General features: G+C 47.0%; 1 protein-coding gene across 2 annotated transcripts in view; it reads right to left on the bottom strand.

Moving 5' to 3' along the window:
- The window catches only part of LOC147034071 (hepatitis A virus cellular receptor 2 homolog), a 55,764-nt gene that overhangs the window by 27,794 nt on the left and 13,626 nt on the right, over positions 1 to 14,344 (bottom strand). For both annotated transcript variants that reach the window (XM_085876091.1, XM_085876098.1), the window contains exon 2: positions 7,377 to 7,802. In XM_085876091.1, the coding sequence (XP_085732217.1) occupies positions 7,377 to 7,802 (426 nt within the window). The remainder of the gene's footprint in view (positions 1 to 7,376; positions 7,803 to 14,344) is intronic.

Raw genomic sequence — 14,344 nt, forward strand, 5'->3', positions numbered from 1 at the left:
TCGATTATCTATAACTTGTCGTTGTCCGATTTTTCATTTTTGTACCAAGGTCAAGGTCACAAGGTCAAAAACCTAGAAAATTGCGAATTTTGACGTAAAAATCATACGACCTCCCAAACTTTGAGAGCTAGGATGACAATATTTTTTATGCATAATCTTGAGGTCATTCCCCACCTAAAATCTTGAAACCATTTTGCTCTATCTCGAACACCTTGCCCGTGGCGCCCCCTTCAAGTTTTATGCTGATTTCATCAAAGTATGCATATAATCCGAGGAATGCGAAATGCCATATAGCCAATATGACGTTATATTGTTCCTGGAATGTTCGAGAGGAAGTTTTGTACCAAAGGTCATAATTCTTGACATTTGACCTTTGAAGGCCACAAAGGTCAAATTTTCAAAGTTGTTGGAATCGAAAACGGGTTTTCGACCTTCTTCGATGAACTAACTCCAATAAGCTATAGCACATACATCCTGTTTCCTTATTTTAATGTCCACAACATTGTTTTGTGACCTTTAAAGGTTATGCAAAGGTCAAATTTTGAAAGTTGTTGAACGAAACCAGGTTTTTGACATTTTGCAGATAATAACCTGTCACCGGTACCACATCATGTTGATCATTTTTATAATTGGTCAAAAATGATCACATTGTCTCATCCTTGACTTCTGAAACAATCGACATCGTCAAATACCGCTCGTGAACCATTGTCGCCTCCAGGCTTGTCCTGAAATATTTATCACAATTAAATCGGTTTATCCCGGGATCTGGGATAGTCTGCTTTACTAATCAGGGAATCATTTATCATTCACGAGCAGAGGTACACGGCATTGCCCGGCAACGCTGGGTCGCTCCTACCATTGCTCTCCTCTGGACGCCCTTGCCACCACCTCTCCTCCCTCCCTCCAGTCTCCCACCTCACCCCAGTCTCCCACCAGACTCCCAACTGAACCCTTTCCCTCCCCCCTCCTACATCCTCCCACCCCCATCACTCCAGTCTCCCACCTCACCCCAGTCTCCCACCTCACCCTCCCACCAGACTCCCACCTGAACCCTTCCCCTCCCCCTCCTACATCCTCCCACCCCCTCCCACCTGAACCCTTCCCTTCCCCCCTCCTACATCCTCCCACCTCCCCCCCCAGGTCAGGTATGGGAGCATGTGCCATAACAGCGCGTCGCTGCGTCCACTTTCTGCCGGTACTCCAGGGGCCTCCGTCTGGCCATCCCCCAGGCAGATGCCAGGCCCGTCCCCATCTCCTTGAGATGATGGTCTGCAACCACGCTGGCACCACGCTGGTCTGCAACCACCTGCTGCAACCACGAGGCACGTGGTCGGCCCACTGGCCTCCTCCACTCATGAGACTCCCTCGCTGAGAGAATCTGGTGAGCAGGATCAGCATCAGGAAAACGAGCCACATGTCCATACAGCCGCAACTGACGCTCACGGACCATGCAGGTAACAAATCTCATCCGGGTCTCTCTCAGAAACCGCTCGTTGGACACAAAATCCGACCAGCGATAGCCAAGGATTCTCCAAAGAGACCTGGTACCAAAGGAATTAAGTCTCCGTCTCAGATCCTTGGTCAGAGTCCAAGTCTCGCATCCATAGAGCAAGACTGGAAGTACCAAGGACCTGAAGACTCGGACTTTCGTCCTCCCGCACAGGTACCGGCAGCACCACACCCCATGATCCAGTGAATCCATGACTCCCCAGGCCCGACCCAGATGTCTATTGACCTCTGACTCACAGCCAGCAGAGACATGAATATTACTGCGAAGGTAAGTGAATCTCTCCACGACCCTCAACATCCTCACCACAAACAGACACAGACAGGACAGCAGCATCCAAGATGTCACCGAAAGCCTGGATCTTAGTTTTGACCCAAGAAACCCATAATCCCAGCGGCTCTGACTCCTCATTCAGCACCTCAAGGGCCCCCAAAAGGATATCTAAAGTCTCCGCAAAGATGACTGCATCATCTGCAAAATCAAGGTCCGAGATCTTGACATTCCCAAACGATGCACCGCAGCTTGATCTCTCCGACATCATCCCTAAAATCCAGTCCATACAAGTGCTGAAAAGTGTGGGGGCCAGGACAGACCCTTGACAAATTCCAGTAACAAATGGAAATAAGTCAGAGATGGTACCACCACACTTCACAGCACTCTCAGTACCAGAGTGGAGATCAGACATCAGATCGATCAGTTTTGGTGGCACCCCACGAAGACCAAGAATCCTCCAGAGGACATCCCGATTCACTGAATCGAACGCTTTATAGAGATCAACATAGGCTGCAAGCAGCCCCTGCCGAAACTCTCATCTGCGTTCGGTGAGGACACGAAGTGCAAGGATACGGTCAATCGTTGACCTCTTTGGTGTAAAGCCTGACTGCTCTGGACGCTGGTGCTCAAGCAGATGGTGGCGAACCCTATCAAGAATTATCTGAGCAAAGACCTTGCCCGGCACTGAGAGCAGCGTCACCCCTCGGTAGTTGGTGCAGCCTTGGCGATCACCCTTCCCTTTCCAGAGAGGAACAACAAGGCCCCTCTTCCAATCAGTTGGGATGATGCCTGTGTTCCAGGCAGAGCACAAAACTGCATGCAACGACGCGAGTGCAGCATTTCCACCAGCCTTGAGAAGTTCGGCATGGATGCCACAGATCCCTGGAGCTTTGCCCCATTTCAACTGGTTCACCGCAGCCCGTGTTTCCACAAGCGAAGGTGGACCACAGTTGATTGGAGGGTCAGCAACAGGGATTGTAACATCATTGATGTCCAACTCGACAGCTGGGGGATCAGCCTGGTACAACCGCTCAAAGTAACTGGCCCAGCGGGCCTTCACTTCAGACTCCTCTGTCAAGAGCCTAGCACTCTCTGCTCTAACTGCAGTGCTCCGAGGGATGGGCTTGGATGAACGCAATGCGCGAATTCCCCTGTAAGTGGGACGAGAATCACCTGTCCACAGGTGATGCTCTACCCCCTCACAGATTCCTCGCACATAGGCCTCCTTGTCCACGCTCAGTGCACGTACAGTTTTACGCCTCAGCTCCCTGAACAGCTCAGCTCTGCCATTCAGCCTGGCCCTGCGACTCTGGTCAATGGTATCCAGTGTCCCTTGAGAGACAAAATTCTTCTTTGCCCTGCGGTGAGTTCCAAGACATCCACCGGCAACATCAATGACGGTGGTCTTGAAGACACTCCACAACTCTTCAGGACCCCCCAAAGCACCCAGATCCCCCAAGTGTCCACTCAGCCTGTTGGCAAACTCCTCAGCTACTCTCTCATCCCTGAGCTTGCCAACATCCAGCCGAGGCTGGGATGGTACCATTCTCCAAGATTTAAGGTGCAGTTTTAGAGTTGCTGCAACAAGCCTGTGGTCAGTATTGAGGAACTGAGCACTCCGGTGGACCCTGCAGTTCTGGATCATCCTCCAACGACCGTCAATGAGGACATGGTTAATCTCCTTTGCCACACCGCCAGCGTTGGAATACCAAGTCCAGCGATGAGCTTGTGTGCGCTGAAACCATGAACCAGCCACCCTAAGTCCATGACTTCTTGAAAAGTCAAGGAACTTAGCGCTATTCTGGTTCATAGTTCCTGACCCATGGGGACTAACACACACCTCATAACCATCCCTATCAGTTCCAGTCGATGCATTGAAATCCCCCAAGACTAGAAGTGTATCTCGTCTGGGGCACTGATCAACCACAGACTCGAGTGTGGCGTAGAATGCATCCTTCACGGTGAGATCACTCGCCTCAGTCGGAGCATAAACAGAGACCAGGGAAATGACACCTAAGGAGTGACGAATCCTGAATATCATAATACGCTCGTTGACCGGTGTTACCTCAATTATCATTGGGGTCAGCTTATTGGACACAGCTGGAGCAACTCCTTGGGTATGGTAACCATCAGAGCGACCAGACCAATAGTAGGTGTAACCACCCACCATTATCTCGCCGCAATCCGGTCTCCGAACCTCAGAGAGAGCTGCAATCCCAATGTCCAAACGCTTGAGCTCAGATGATAACAGAGACAGGTGATCATCCTCTCTTAGGGATAGGACATTCCAGGCACCCACCCGAAGGGACCGCCTCAGGTTAACCCAAGGAGACCCAAGTCTGGTGGACGACACCTCAGCACAACTCCGACACACTCTCCCGCAATCTGACCCAGGGATGTTACCCCGTGGTTTCCCTCCTATCAAAGATTGGGGGTCCCGAAGGCTTTGCCCCAATCCCGTCATCCGGTGAGCTGCCCTGCGAAGGGAAGCTGCACAGGAGGTACTCCCACAGAGTGGGTTTTCAGATTTTTTCGCGTTTTTGTGTTTTGCAGAATGAAGGGTTTTACGGTGGCCGGAGTGCAAATCCTGCCACCAACCTCCTAATAAGATCTAACCCAACTGCAGGAGGACGTCCGCAGACACAGTTGGGCACAAGATATGGATGGCCGTTGGCTCACAAGGACAGGTTTTGTTTTTAATCCTGCTGGGTGTCCATATCCAAACACCCTCCTCACCAGAAAACCTGTTGGGGGAGACGGTTTACTCACCGACAACCCGACTATGGAACAGGTTCGTACAGGTTTACATGGTATTTGTAGCAGGTCACAGATCTAACCTGACCTGACCTGACCTGACACAGATCTAACCCCCCCCCCCCCGTGACGGGAAATGTGAATGGACATTTCAACTCCCGTCACCATCAACACCTTTCATTCTCACTTCCCGCTGACTTTCAAGGCTTGTTCTGGACCTGCTCATAAGATCGAAATATTTGTGATCGAAACAGGACTTATCTATCTCTAATTCCAGCAGTGTGTGTGTGTGTGTGTGTGTGTGTGTGTGTGTGTGTGTGTGTGTGTGTGTGTGTGTGTGTGTGTGTGTGTGTGTGTGTGTGTGTGTGTGTGTGTGTGTGTGTGTGTGTGTGTGTGTGTGTGTGTGTGTGTGTGTGTGTGTGTGTGTGTGTGTGTGTGTGTGTGTGTGTGTGTGTGTGTGTGTGTGTGTGTGTGTGTGTGTGTGTGTGTGTGTGTGTTGTCGTTATGCATTTCCACAAACTCCAACCGATTCCATTCAAATTCGGTACGATTATGGCTTTTGGTCCAACTTAGGTCATTGGCTATAAATTGTTTCCATAACACTTCCGATATTCTAAAAAATCGATAAATCGATATCCCTTATGGGATTTTCCATTCAAATCCACTCAAGTTTAAGGCCTACGGGGGACGCAAATTTGCACTTTGCCCCGGGTGCCGTTTACCTCCGCGACGCCAAGCTGTTCGAGTTAGGGTTAGGGTTAGCTGGTAGGGTTAGGGTTAGGGTTAATGTTAGGGTAGCTAACCCTAACCCTAACCCTAACCCTAACAGCTAACCCTAACCCTAACAGCTATTCAGGAAATTTGCAAGAAAGCCCGAGCAACGCCGGGCTTTACTACTAGTCTATCTATAATTCCAGCAATCTCTGTGTGTCTGTCTGTATGTGTGTGTGTCTGCGACCGCCGTTTCTCGACAACCACTGGTCCGATCTAATTGAAACTTGCCAGGAATATCGTTGGGGACCTTCGTATGTGCCTTTTCAAGGTTTGATATTAATCGGACAAGCGGTTCCCAAGTTACGGCCATTTATTTATCAACCAATGACAGGACACGGTGCTATGACGTCACAATTAAAAAATGATTTTTTTTTTTTGCACGTACGGCCACGCACCTACGGGTACGCACGTATGGGCACGCAACTACTGGCACGCACTAGTCTATATATAATTCCAGCAATCTGTGTGTGTGTGTCTGTATGTGTCTGTGTGTCTGTCTGCGACCGCCGTTTTTCGAAAACCACTGGTCCGATCTAATTGAAACTTACCAGGAATATCACTGGGGACCTAAGTATGTGCCTTTTCAAGGTTTGATATTAATCGGACAAGCGGTTGCCAAGTTACGGCCATTTATTTATCAACCAATGACAGGACACGGTGCTATGACATCACTATTGACGTCACAATTAAAAAAAAAATTTTTTGCACGTACAGCCACGCACGTATGGCCACGCACCTACGGGCACGCACCTGCGGGCACGCACCTGCGGGCACGCACGTACGGGCACGCACCTACGGGCACGCACTAGTCTATATATAATTCCAGCAATCTCTGTGTGTGTGTCTGTATGTGTGTCTGTGACCGCCGTTTCTCGACAACCACTGGTCCGATCTGATTGCAACTTGCCAGGAATATTGCTGGGGCCCCATGGATGTGCCTTTTCAAGGTTTGATATTAATCCGACGAGCGGTTCCCAAGTTATGGCCATTTATTTATCAACCAATGACAGGACATGGTGCTATGACGTCACTATAGACGTCACAATGAATTTTTTTGTTTGTTTGTTTTTTGCAGGTACGGGCACGCATGTATGGTCACGCACGTACAGGCACGCACCTACGGGCACGCACTCGTCTATATATATATATATATATATATATATATATATATATATATATATATATATATATATATATATATATATATATATATATATATATATATAATTCCAGCAATCTCTGTGTGTGTGTCTGTATGTGTCTGTGTGTCTGTCTGCGACCGCTGTTTCTCGACAACCACTGGTCCGATCTGATTGAAACTTGTCAGGAGTATTGCCGGGGACCCGCGGATGTACCTTTTCAAGGTTTGATATTAATTGGACGAGCGGTTGCCAAGTTATGGCCATTTATTTATCAACCAATGACAGGACACGGTGCTATGACATCACTATTGACGTCACAATTAATGTTTTTTTGTTTGTTTGTTTTTTGCACGTACGGGCACGCACGTACGGCCACACACCTATGGGCCCGCACATACGGGCATGCACCTACGGCCATGCACTAGTCTATATATAATTCCAGCAATCCTTGTGTGTGTGTGTGTGTGTCTGCATGTGTGTCTGTAAGTGTGTCTGCGACCACTGTTTCTCGACAACCACTGGTCCTATCTGATTGAATCTTGGCAGGAATATTGCCGGGGACCCGAGGATGTGCCTTTTCAAGGATTGATATTAATCGGACGAGCGGTTCCCCAGTTACGGCCATTTATTAGCCAACCAATGACAGGACACAGTGCTATGACATCACTATTGACGTCACAATTATTTTTTTGCACGTACGGTTACGCACGTACGGCCACGCACGTACGGGCATGCACCGACGGGCACGCGAGAGCGAAGGAACGGCCTGTGTGGTTCTTTCTGGCACGCGGTTTGAAAGATTTTTTTTTTGCACGTACGGCCACGCACGTACGGGCACGCACCTTTGGGCATACACTAGTATTTATAATGACAATAATCAACATTTAAACAATTATAAAACTCTTTGATTGTTGATGTAAACTCACCTCCAACCACGAGCCTGGTTCCTGGGTTACTTGTAAAAGCATCATTCTTCTTCTTCTTCTTCTTCTTCTCCTCGGTATTGAACCAAAACCGACAGTAATAGGTTCCATTGTCATTGAGGTTCAGGTTCCGGATCTTCAAACTCACTTTCCCTGAACTTACATCACCCACAATATCGAGCTGTTTGTGATGTTTGATGGTTCCGGTGTTTGTGATGGAACCATCCTTCGATTTATTTATGAACGGCCGTGCGTGGAAATAATCCTTTTTCCAGCTCATTTTAGTAATCTCTGTATCTCTTTGTGTGAAAGTGAAGTTACAGGGTAAAGTGGCTTCACCACCCACTGTGCCCAGAACCTCTCCTAAAACACACAAGTTGTACGGTGATGAAATTGTGCATTTATTTTCCGTATCTTGAGCAAAAATACCTGTGAATGAGAGAAGAACATGAATGGGGAAGGAAACGGATAAAGAAGGAAGAATTTCAATGGTTTCTGTTTTTCAAACTTCATCACGAAGTTATATTTCGTTTCCAAACAATGTGTTTCTCAAATGTTGTAACTACCAAAGTGTCTATAACCACATCTACCGGATCTACTGATGTGTTCACGTTCAGAATTATTCCCTCCTTCATGTGGGGTCATGGGGGGGGCAGGGGGGGATGTTTTTCACCCAAATCTTTCACAATCCCGCGAGTGGGGGGCGAATGTTTACTGGAGCTGAGTTGGAGAGAAATATTTAGGTTGTTGAGTGTGTGCTGGAGATAACTCTTGTTGAATGTGCTGGTGATGACTGTTTGAGTGTGCTGGTGATAACTCTTGTTGAGTGTGCTGGTGATGAGTGTGGTGGTGATGACTCTTGTTGAGTGTGCTGGAGATAACTCTTGTTGAGTGTGCTGATGATGACTTGTTGAGTTTGCTGGTGATGAGTGTGGTGGTGATGACTCTTGTTGAGTGTGCTGGAGATAACTCTTGTTGAATGTGCTGGTGATGACTCTGTTTGAGTGTGCTGGTGATAACTCTTGTTGAGTGTGCTGGTGATGAGTGTGGTGGTGATGACTCTTGTTGAGTGTGCTGGAGATAACTCTTGTTGAATGTGCTGGTGATGACTCTGTTTGAGTGTGCTGGTGATAACTCTTGTTGAGTGTGCTGGTGATGAGTGTGGTGGTGATGACTCTTGTTGAGTGTGCTGGAGATAACTCTTGTTGAGTGTGCTGATGATGACTTGTTGAGTTTGCTGGTGATGAGTGTGGTGGTGATGACTCTTGTTGAGTGTGCTGGAGATAACTCTTGTTGAATGTGCTGGTGATGACTCTGTTTGAGTGTGCTGGTGATAACTCTTGTTGAGTGTGCTGGTGATGAGTGTGGTGGTGATGACTCTTGTTGAGTGTGCTGGAGATAACTCTTGTTGAATGTGCTGTTGATGACTCTCTTTGAGTGTGTTGGTAATAAGTTGATAACTCTCTTACTCTTCAAATAAACTGTGGGATCTTCAACATCCACCAACTGAAGATATCAGAGAGGACACCCTGCTCGCTATCGAGGGATGATGAACTAGTTGATGCACGACTGGGTTTTTAATGTGAAGCCTTTTAGGACTTCCATCGACAAAATGAACAAACTGTTTTAAACTAAATTTTCACATTGAGATAACAAGGTAAAGAGCAAACAGAGATTGCAGACCCTCACCAGAACTTGTTTTGTGTGGTGTATTTTATGTGGCATTTGCATACTGGAGTGTTACGTAATTAAGACACATTTATAACCGTTAGCAGTGATGATCGGGTACCAAGACGTCCCGCTGTCTTGATTGGACCCCCGCAACCCCGCTTTGATTGGACACTTGACCCTGATCCATGACGTTTATTATTACCCTCACCAAAGGAGAGTGTAATTGCATTTGGATCCGTTTGTTATTTGGCAAAAATTTTTTTTGACAAATATGTTGATCGCCTCCGTTTGTTTGTGTGTTTGTTTGTTGGGTGGTCGCTAGAGTACCCTTATTGTCGGGGTTTCCGTGTGTGTGTGTGTGTGTGTGTGTGTGTGTGTGTGTGTGTGTGTGTGTGTGTGTGTCTGCAATGCGAGGCTCCACAGCACAAACCAGCAAACCGATTTCGATGAAACTTGGCGAACAGGTGCCATATGCGCTGGGAATGTGCGCGTTTGAGTTTCATTGCTGAGCAACCACCCGTTGCTATGCAGCGGCCGAAAAACCGCGTTTTAAGAACACAAACGGTATTCAATACTTGTCCTACAGTTTTGAATGTGGAGAAACGAGACTTCGGAATTAAACACTTCGAGATATTTAGAAAATTTTACTTGAGCCAATTTTTGATGTAGGTTTTATTTTTCAAATGGTAGTCCTTCAAAAATCGGGTGTTTATTTACCGTCATTTTTTTGTTTGTTTGTTTGGATGTAATGGACAGCTCTGGAGGCCAGAGAAGGCAACCGATTTTGATGAAACTTGACAGGTAGGTTCATACCAGGATCTAGTTCAATGCTTTTGAGCACCGTTGCTATGAACACCACTGATAGGCAACGGGACTTTGAAATTTTAGAAAAATCCGAAAAAATGAATTTTTTCGAAAATCAAAAATGGGCTTCCAGGCTTTTATGCGCACTCTAATCAACCTCTTTGTCAAAAATTTTCAGCCCGATCGGTCAAAAACTGTATGACTAGTATGCAATTATGTCACGACCATGCATGTCGCCTACCGGCTTGTTTGTGTGTTTGTGTGTTTGTCTGTCCGCTCGCCTCCAGCCCAAACCGCTCAACTGATTCTACTGAAATTTTCGGAGATTAATGTCACCGACCCTGCGACGGTCCCACATTGAAGTTTCGTAAGATTCGGTTGACTGAAAAGGTATACATAGGCCAATAGGCCAATTTGAGCCAAGTTTTCTAAAACCCTCAAATTTCATCTGATTGACTTGAAATTTAACAAGAACTTGCATATCAGGTCATTTAATTCAGCCACCTATTACTTTTGATGTTGTCATAGTTCAAAAGGACAACATAGGCCAGAAGGTCAACCCAAAATAGGCCAAATTTTTAATTGTTTCTAAAATCTTCAATTTTCATCTGATTGACATGAAATTTGAAGAATCTTTGCAAATGAGGTCACTGAAATCAACCACCTATTAATTTTGAGGTAAACTTAGGCCAAAAGATCAACATAGGCCAAGTTTCTAAAATCCTCAATTTTAATCCAATTAACTTGAAATTTGAAGAGCATTTGAATATCAGGTTGCTAAATTGAAACACCAACTAATTTTAAGGTAAACATAGGCCAAAAGGTCAGCATAGGCCAATTTGGGCCAAATTTTCAAAAATCCTCAATTTTCATCTGATTGACTTTAAATTTGAAGAGCATTTTCATGACAGGTCGCTGAATTCAAACACTTATTAATTTTGAAGTAAACATAGGCCAAGAGGTCAAAAGGCCAATGTGGGCCACATTTACTAAATCCTCAATTTTCATCTGATTGAGTTGAAATTAGGAAAGGATTTACATTTCAGAACACTGAATTCAACCACCTATTATTTATGTGGTCACCATAGGTGAAAAGGTCAACATAGACGAAAAGGTCAACATCGGCCGATTTTCTAAAATCCGCAATTTTTAACCAATTAACTTGAAATTTGAAGAGCATTTGCATATCAGGTCACTGAACTCAACCACCTATTAATTTTGAGGGTAAACATAGACCAAAAGGTCAGCATAGGCCAAATTTCTAAAATCCTCAATTTTAATCCAATTAATTTGAAATTTGAAAAGCATTTTCATGTCAGGTCGCTGAATTCAGCCACCAATTAATTTTAAGGTTGAAAGGTCAACACAGGCCTAATTTCTAAAATTGAGAGATAGGGCCAAAAACTAAATATATCACTATATCTCAAAAAGTTGTGGATGAGTTGAATAGATGACAAGAACAAGTGGATTGGATTTTGGTTCAGATCCAGCCCATCAGTGGGATACAAAACGTGAACTGTTCCACCTGGCAGAGGTATGCACTCTACCGAGTGCTGTTCTACTTTGTGGTTTTTTGCCAAGTTGCCACTCTATGAGTGATTTTCATTTGTCTGTTTGTTTGGCCGTACAGAACTTTTGTGTTTTTCTCCACAACCACTTATCGGAATGAGACAATTTTCACCACAGTTGCGACTTCTTAAGTATAATTTTTTTTTCGTAATTACGACGTCATAGGTCACATGGTTTGACAGCCTTGCTGGAAAAACGGAAATTGAATTGAACCTCTATCTCTGAAATCACACCAAGAAAAAATTTGAAAGTTGGCACACAGCAAGTACTCCTCATGGGGAATAAGTGCGATGTTTTGATGATGTCATAGGTGCTGTTTTGATGATGATCATAGATGATGTCAATGGTGGCAGGATTTGCACTCCGGCCACCGTAAAACGCTTCATTCCGCAAAACGCAAAAACGCAAAAAAATCTGAAAACCCACTCCGTGGGAGTACTTCCTGTGCAGCTTCCCTTCGCAGGGCAGCTCACCGGATGATGGGATTGGGGCAAAGCCTTCGGGACCCCCAATCTTTGATAGGAGGGAAACCACGGGGTAACATCCCTGGGTCAGATTGCGGGAGAGTGTGTCGGAGTGGTGCTGAGGTGAGTCCACCAGACGGCGGTCTCCTTGGGTTAACCTGAGGCGGTCCCTTCGGTTGGGTGCCTGGAATGTCCTATCCCTAAGAGAGGATGATTACCTGTCTCTGTTACCATCTGAGCTCAAGCGTTTCGACATCGGGATTGCAGCTCTCTCTGAGGTTCGGAGACCGGATTGCGGCGAGATAATGGTGGGTGGTTACACCTAGTATTGGTCTGGTCGCTCTGATGGTTACCATACCCAAGGAGTTGCTGTAGCTGTGTCCAATAAGCTGACCCCAATGATAATTGAGGTAACACCGGTCAACGAGCGTATTATGAGATTAGGATTCGCCACTCCTTAGGTGTCATTTCCCTGGTCTCTGTTTATGCTCCGACTGAGGCGAGTGATCTCACCGTGAAGGACACATTCTACGCCACACTGGAGTCTGTGGTTGATCAGTGCCCCAGACGAGATACACTTCTAGTCTTGGGGGATTTCAATGCATCGACTGGAACTGATAGGGATGGTTATGAGGTGTGTGTTGGTCCCCATGGGTCAGGAACTATGAACCAGAATAGCACTAAGTTCCTTGACTTTGCAAGAAGTCATGGACTTAGGGTGGCTGGTTCATGGTTTCAGCACCCACAAGCTCATCGCTGGACTTGGTATTCCAACGCTGGTGGTGTGGCAAAGGAGATTGACCATGTCCTCAGTAACGGTCGTTGGAGGATGATCCAGAACTGCAGGGTCTACCGGAGTGCTCAGTTCCTCAATACTGACCACAGGCTTGTTGTAGCAACTCTAAAGCTGCACCTTAAATCCTGGAGAATGGTACAATCCCAGCCTAGGCTGGATGTTGCCAAGCTCAGGGATGAGAGAGTAGCTGAGGAGTTTGCGAACAGGCTGAGTGGACACTTGGGGGGTCTGGGTGCTTTGGGGGGTCCTGAAGAGTTGTGGAGCACTTTCAAGACCACCGTCCTTGATGTTGCCGGTGGACGCCTTGGAGTTCACCACAGGGCAAAGAAGAATTTTGTCTCTCAAGGGACACTGGATACCATTGACCAGAGTCGCAGGGCCAGGCTGAATGGCAGAGCTGAGCTGTTCAGGGAGCTGAGGCGTAAAACTGTACGTGCACTGAGGGTGGACAAGGAGGCCTATGTGCGAGGAATCTGTGAGGGGGTAGAGCATCACCTGTGGACAGGTGATTCTCGTCCCGCTTACAGGGGAATTCGCGCATTACGTTCATCCAAGCCCATCCCTCGGAGCACTGCAGTTCGAGCAGAGAGTGGTAGGCTCTTGACAGAGGAGTCTGAAGTGAAGGCCCGCTGGGCCGGTTACTTTGAGCGGTTGTACCAGGCTGATCCCCCAGCTGTCGAGTTGGACGTCAAGGGTGTTACAATCCCTGTTGCTGACCCTCAAATCAACTGTGGTCCACCTACGCTTGTGGAAACACGGGCTGCGGTGAACCAGTTGAAACGGGGCAAAGCTCCAGGGATCTGTGGCATCCATGCTGAACTTCTCAAGGCTGGTGGAAATGCTGCACTCGTGTCGTTGCATGCAGTTTTGTGCTCTGCCTGGAACACAGGCATCATCCCAACTGACTGGAAGAGGGGCCTTGTTGTCCCTCTCTGGAAAGGGAAGGGTGATCGCCAAGACTGCAACAACTACCGAGGGGTGACGCTGCTCTCAGTGCCGGGCAAGGTCTTTGCTCGGATAATTCTTGATAGGGTTCGCCACCATCTGCTTGAGCACCAGCGTCCAGAGCAGTCAGGCTTTACACCAAAGTGGTCAACGATTGACCGTATCCTTGCACTTCGTGTCCTCACCGAACGCAGACGAGAGTTTTGGCAGGGGCTGCTTGCAGCCTATGTTGATCTCTGTAAAGCGTTCGATTCAGTGAATCGAGATGTCCTCTGGAGGATTCTTGGTCTTCGTGGGGTGCCACCGAAACTGATCGATCTGATGTCTGAACTCTACTTTGGTACTGAGAGTGCTGTGAAGTGTGGTGGTACCATCTCTGACTTATTTCCAGTTGTTACTGGAGTTCGTCAGGGATGTGTACTTGCCCCCACACTTTTCAGCACTTGTATGGACTGGATTTTTGGGAGAATGTCAGAGAGATCAAGTTGCGGTGCATCGTTTGGCAATGTCAAGATCTCGGACCTTGATTTTGCAGATGATGCAGTCATCTTTGCGGAGACTTTAGACATCCTCTTGGTGGCCCTCGAGGTGCTGAATGAAGAGTCGGAGCCGTTGGGATTACGGATTTCTTGGGTCAAAACTAAGATCCAGGCTTTCGGTGACATCTTGGATGCTGCTGTCCTGTCTGTGTCTGTTTGTGGTGAGGATGCTGAGGTCGTGGA

This window comes from Eptatretus burgeri, chromosome 1, assembly GCF_056783735.1.
Source record: "Eptatretus burgeri isolate ZD-2024b chromosome 1, Ebu_testis_v1, whole genome shotgun sequence".
Classification (NCBI taxonomy): Eukaryota; Metazoa; Chordata; class Myxini; order Myxiniformes; family Myxinidae; genus Eptatretus; species Eptatretus burgeri.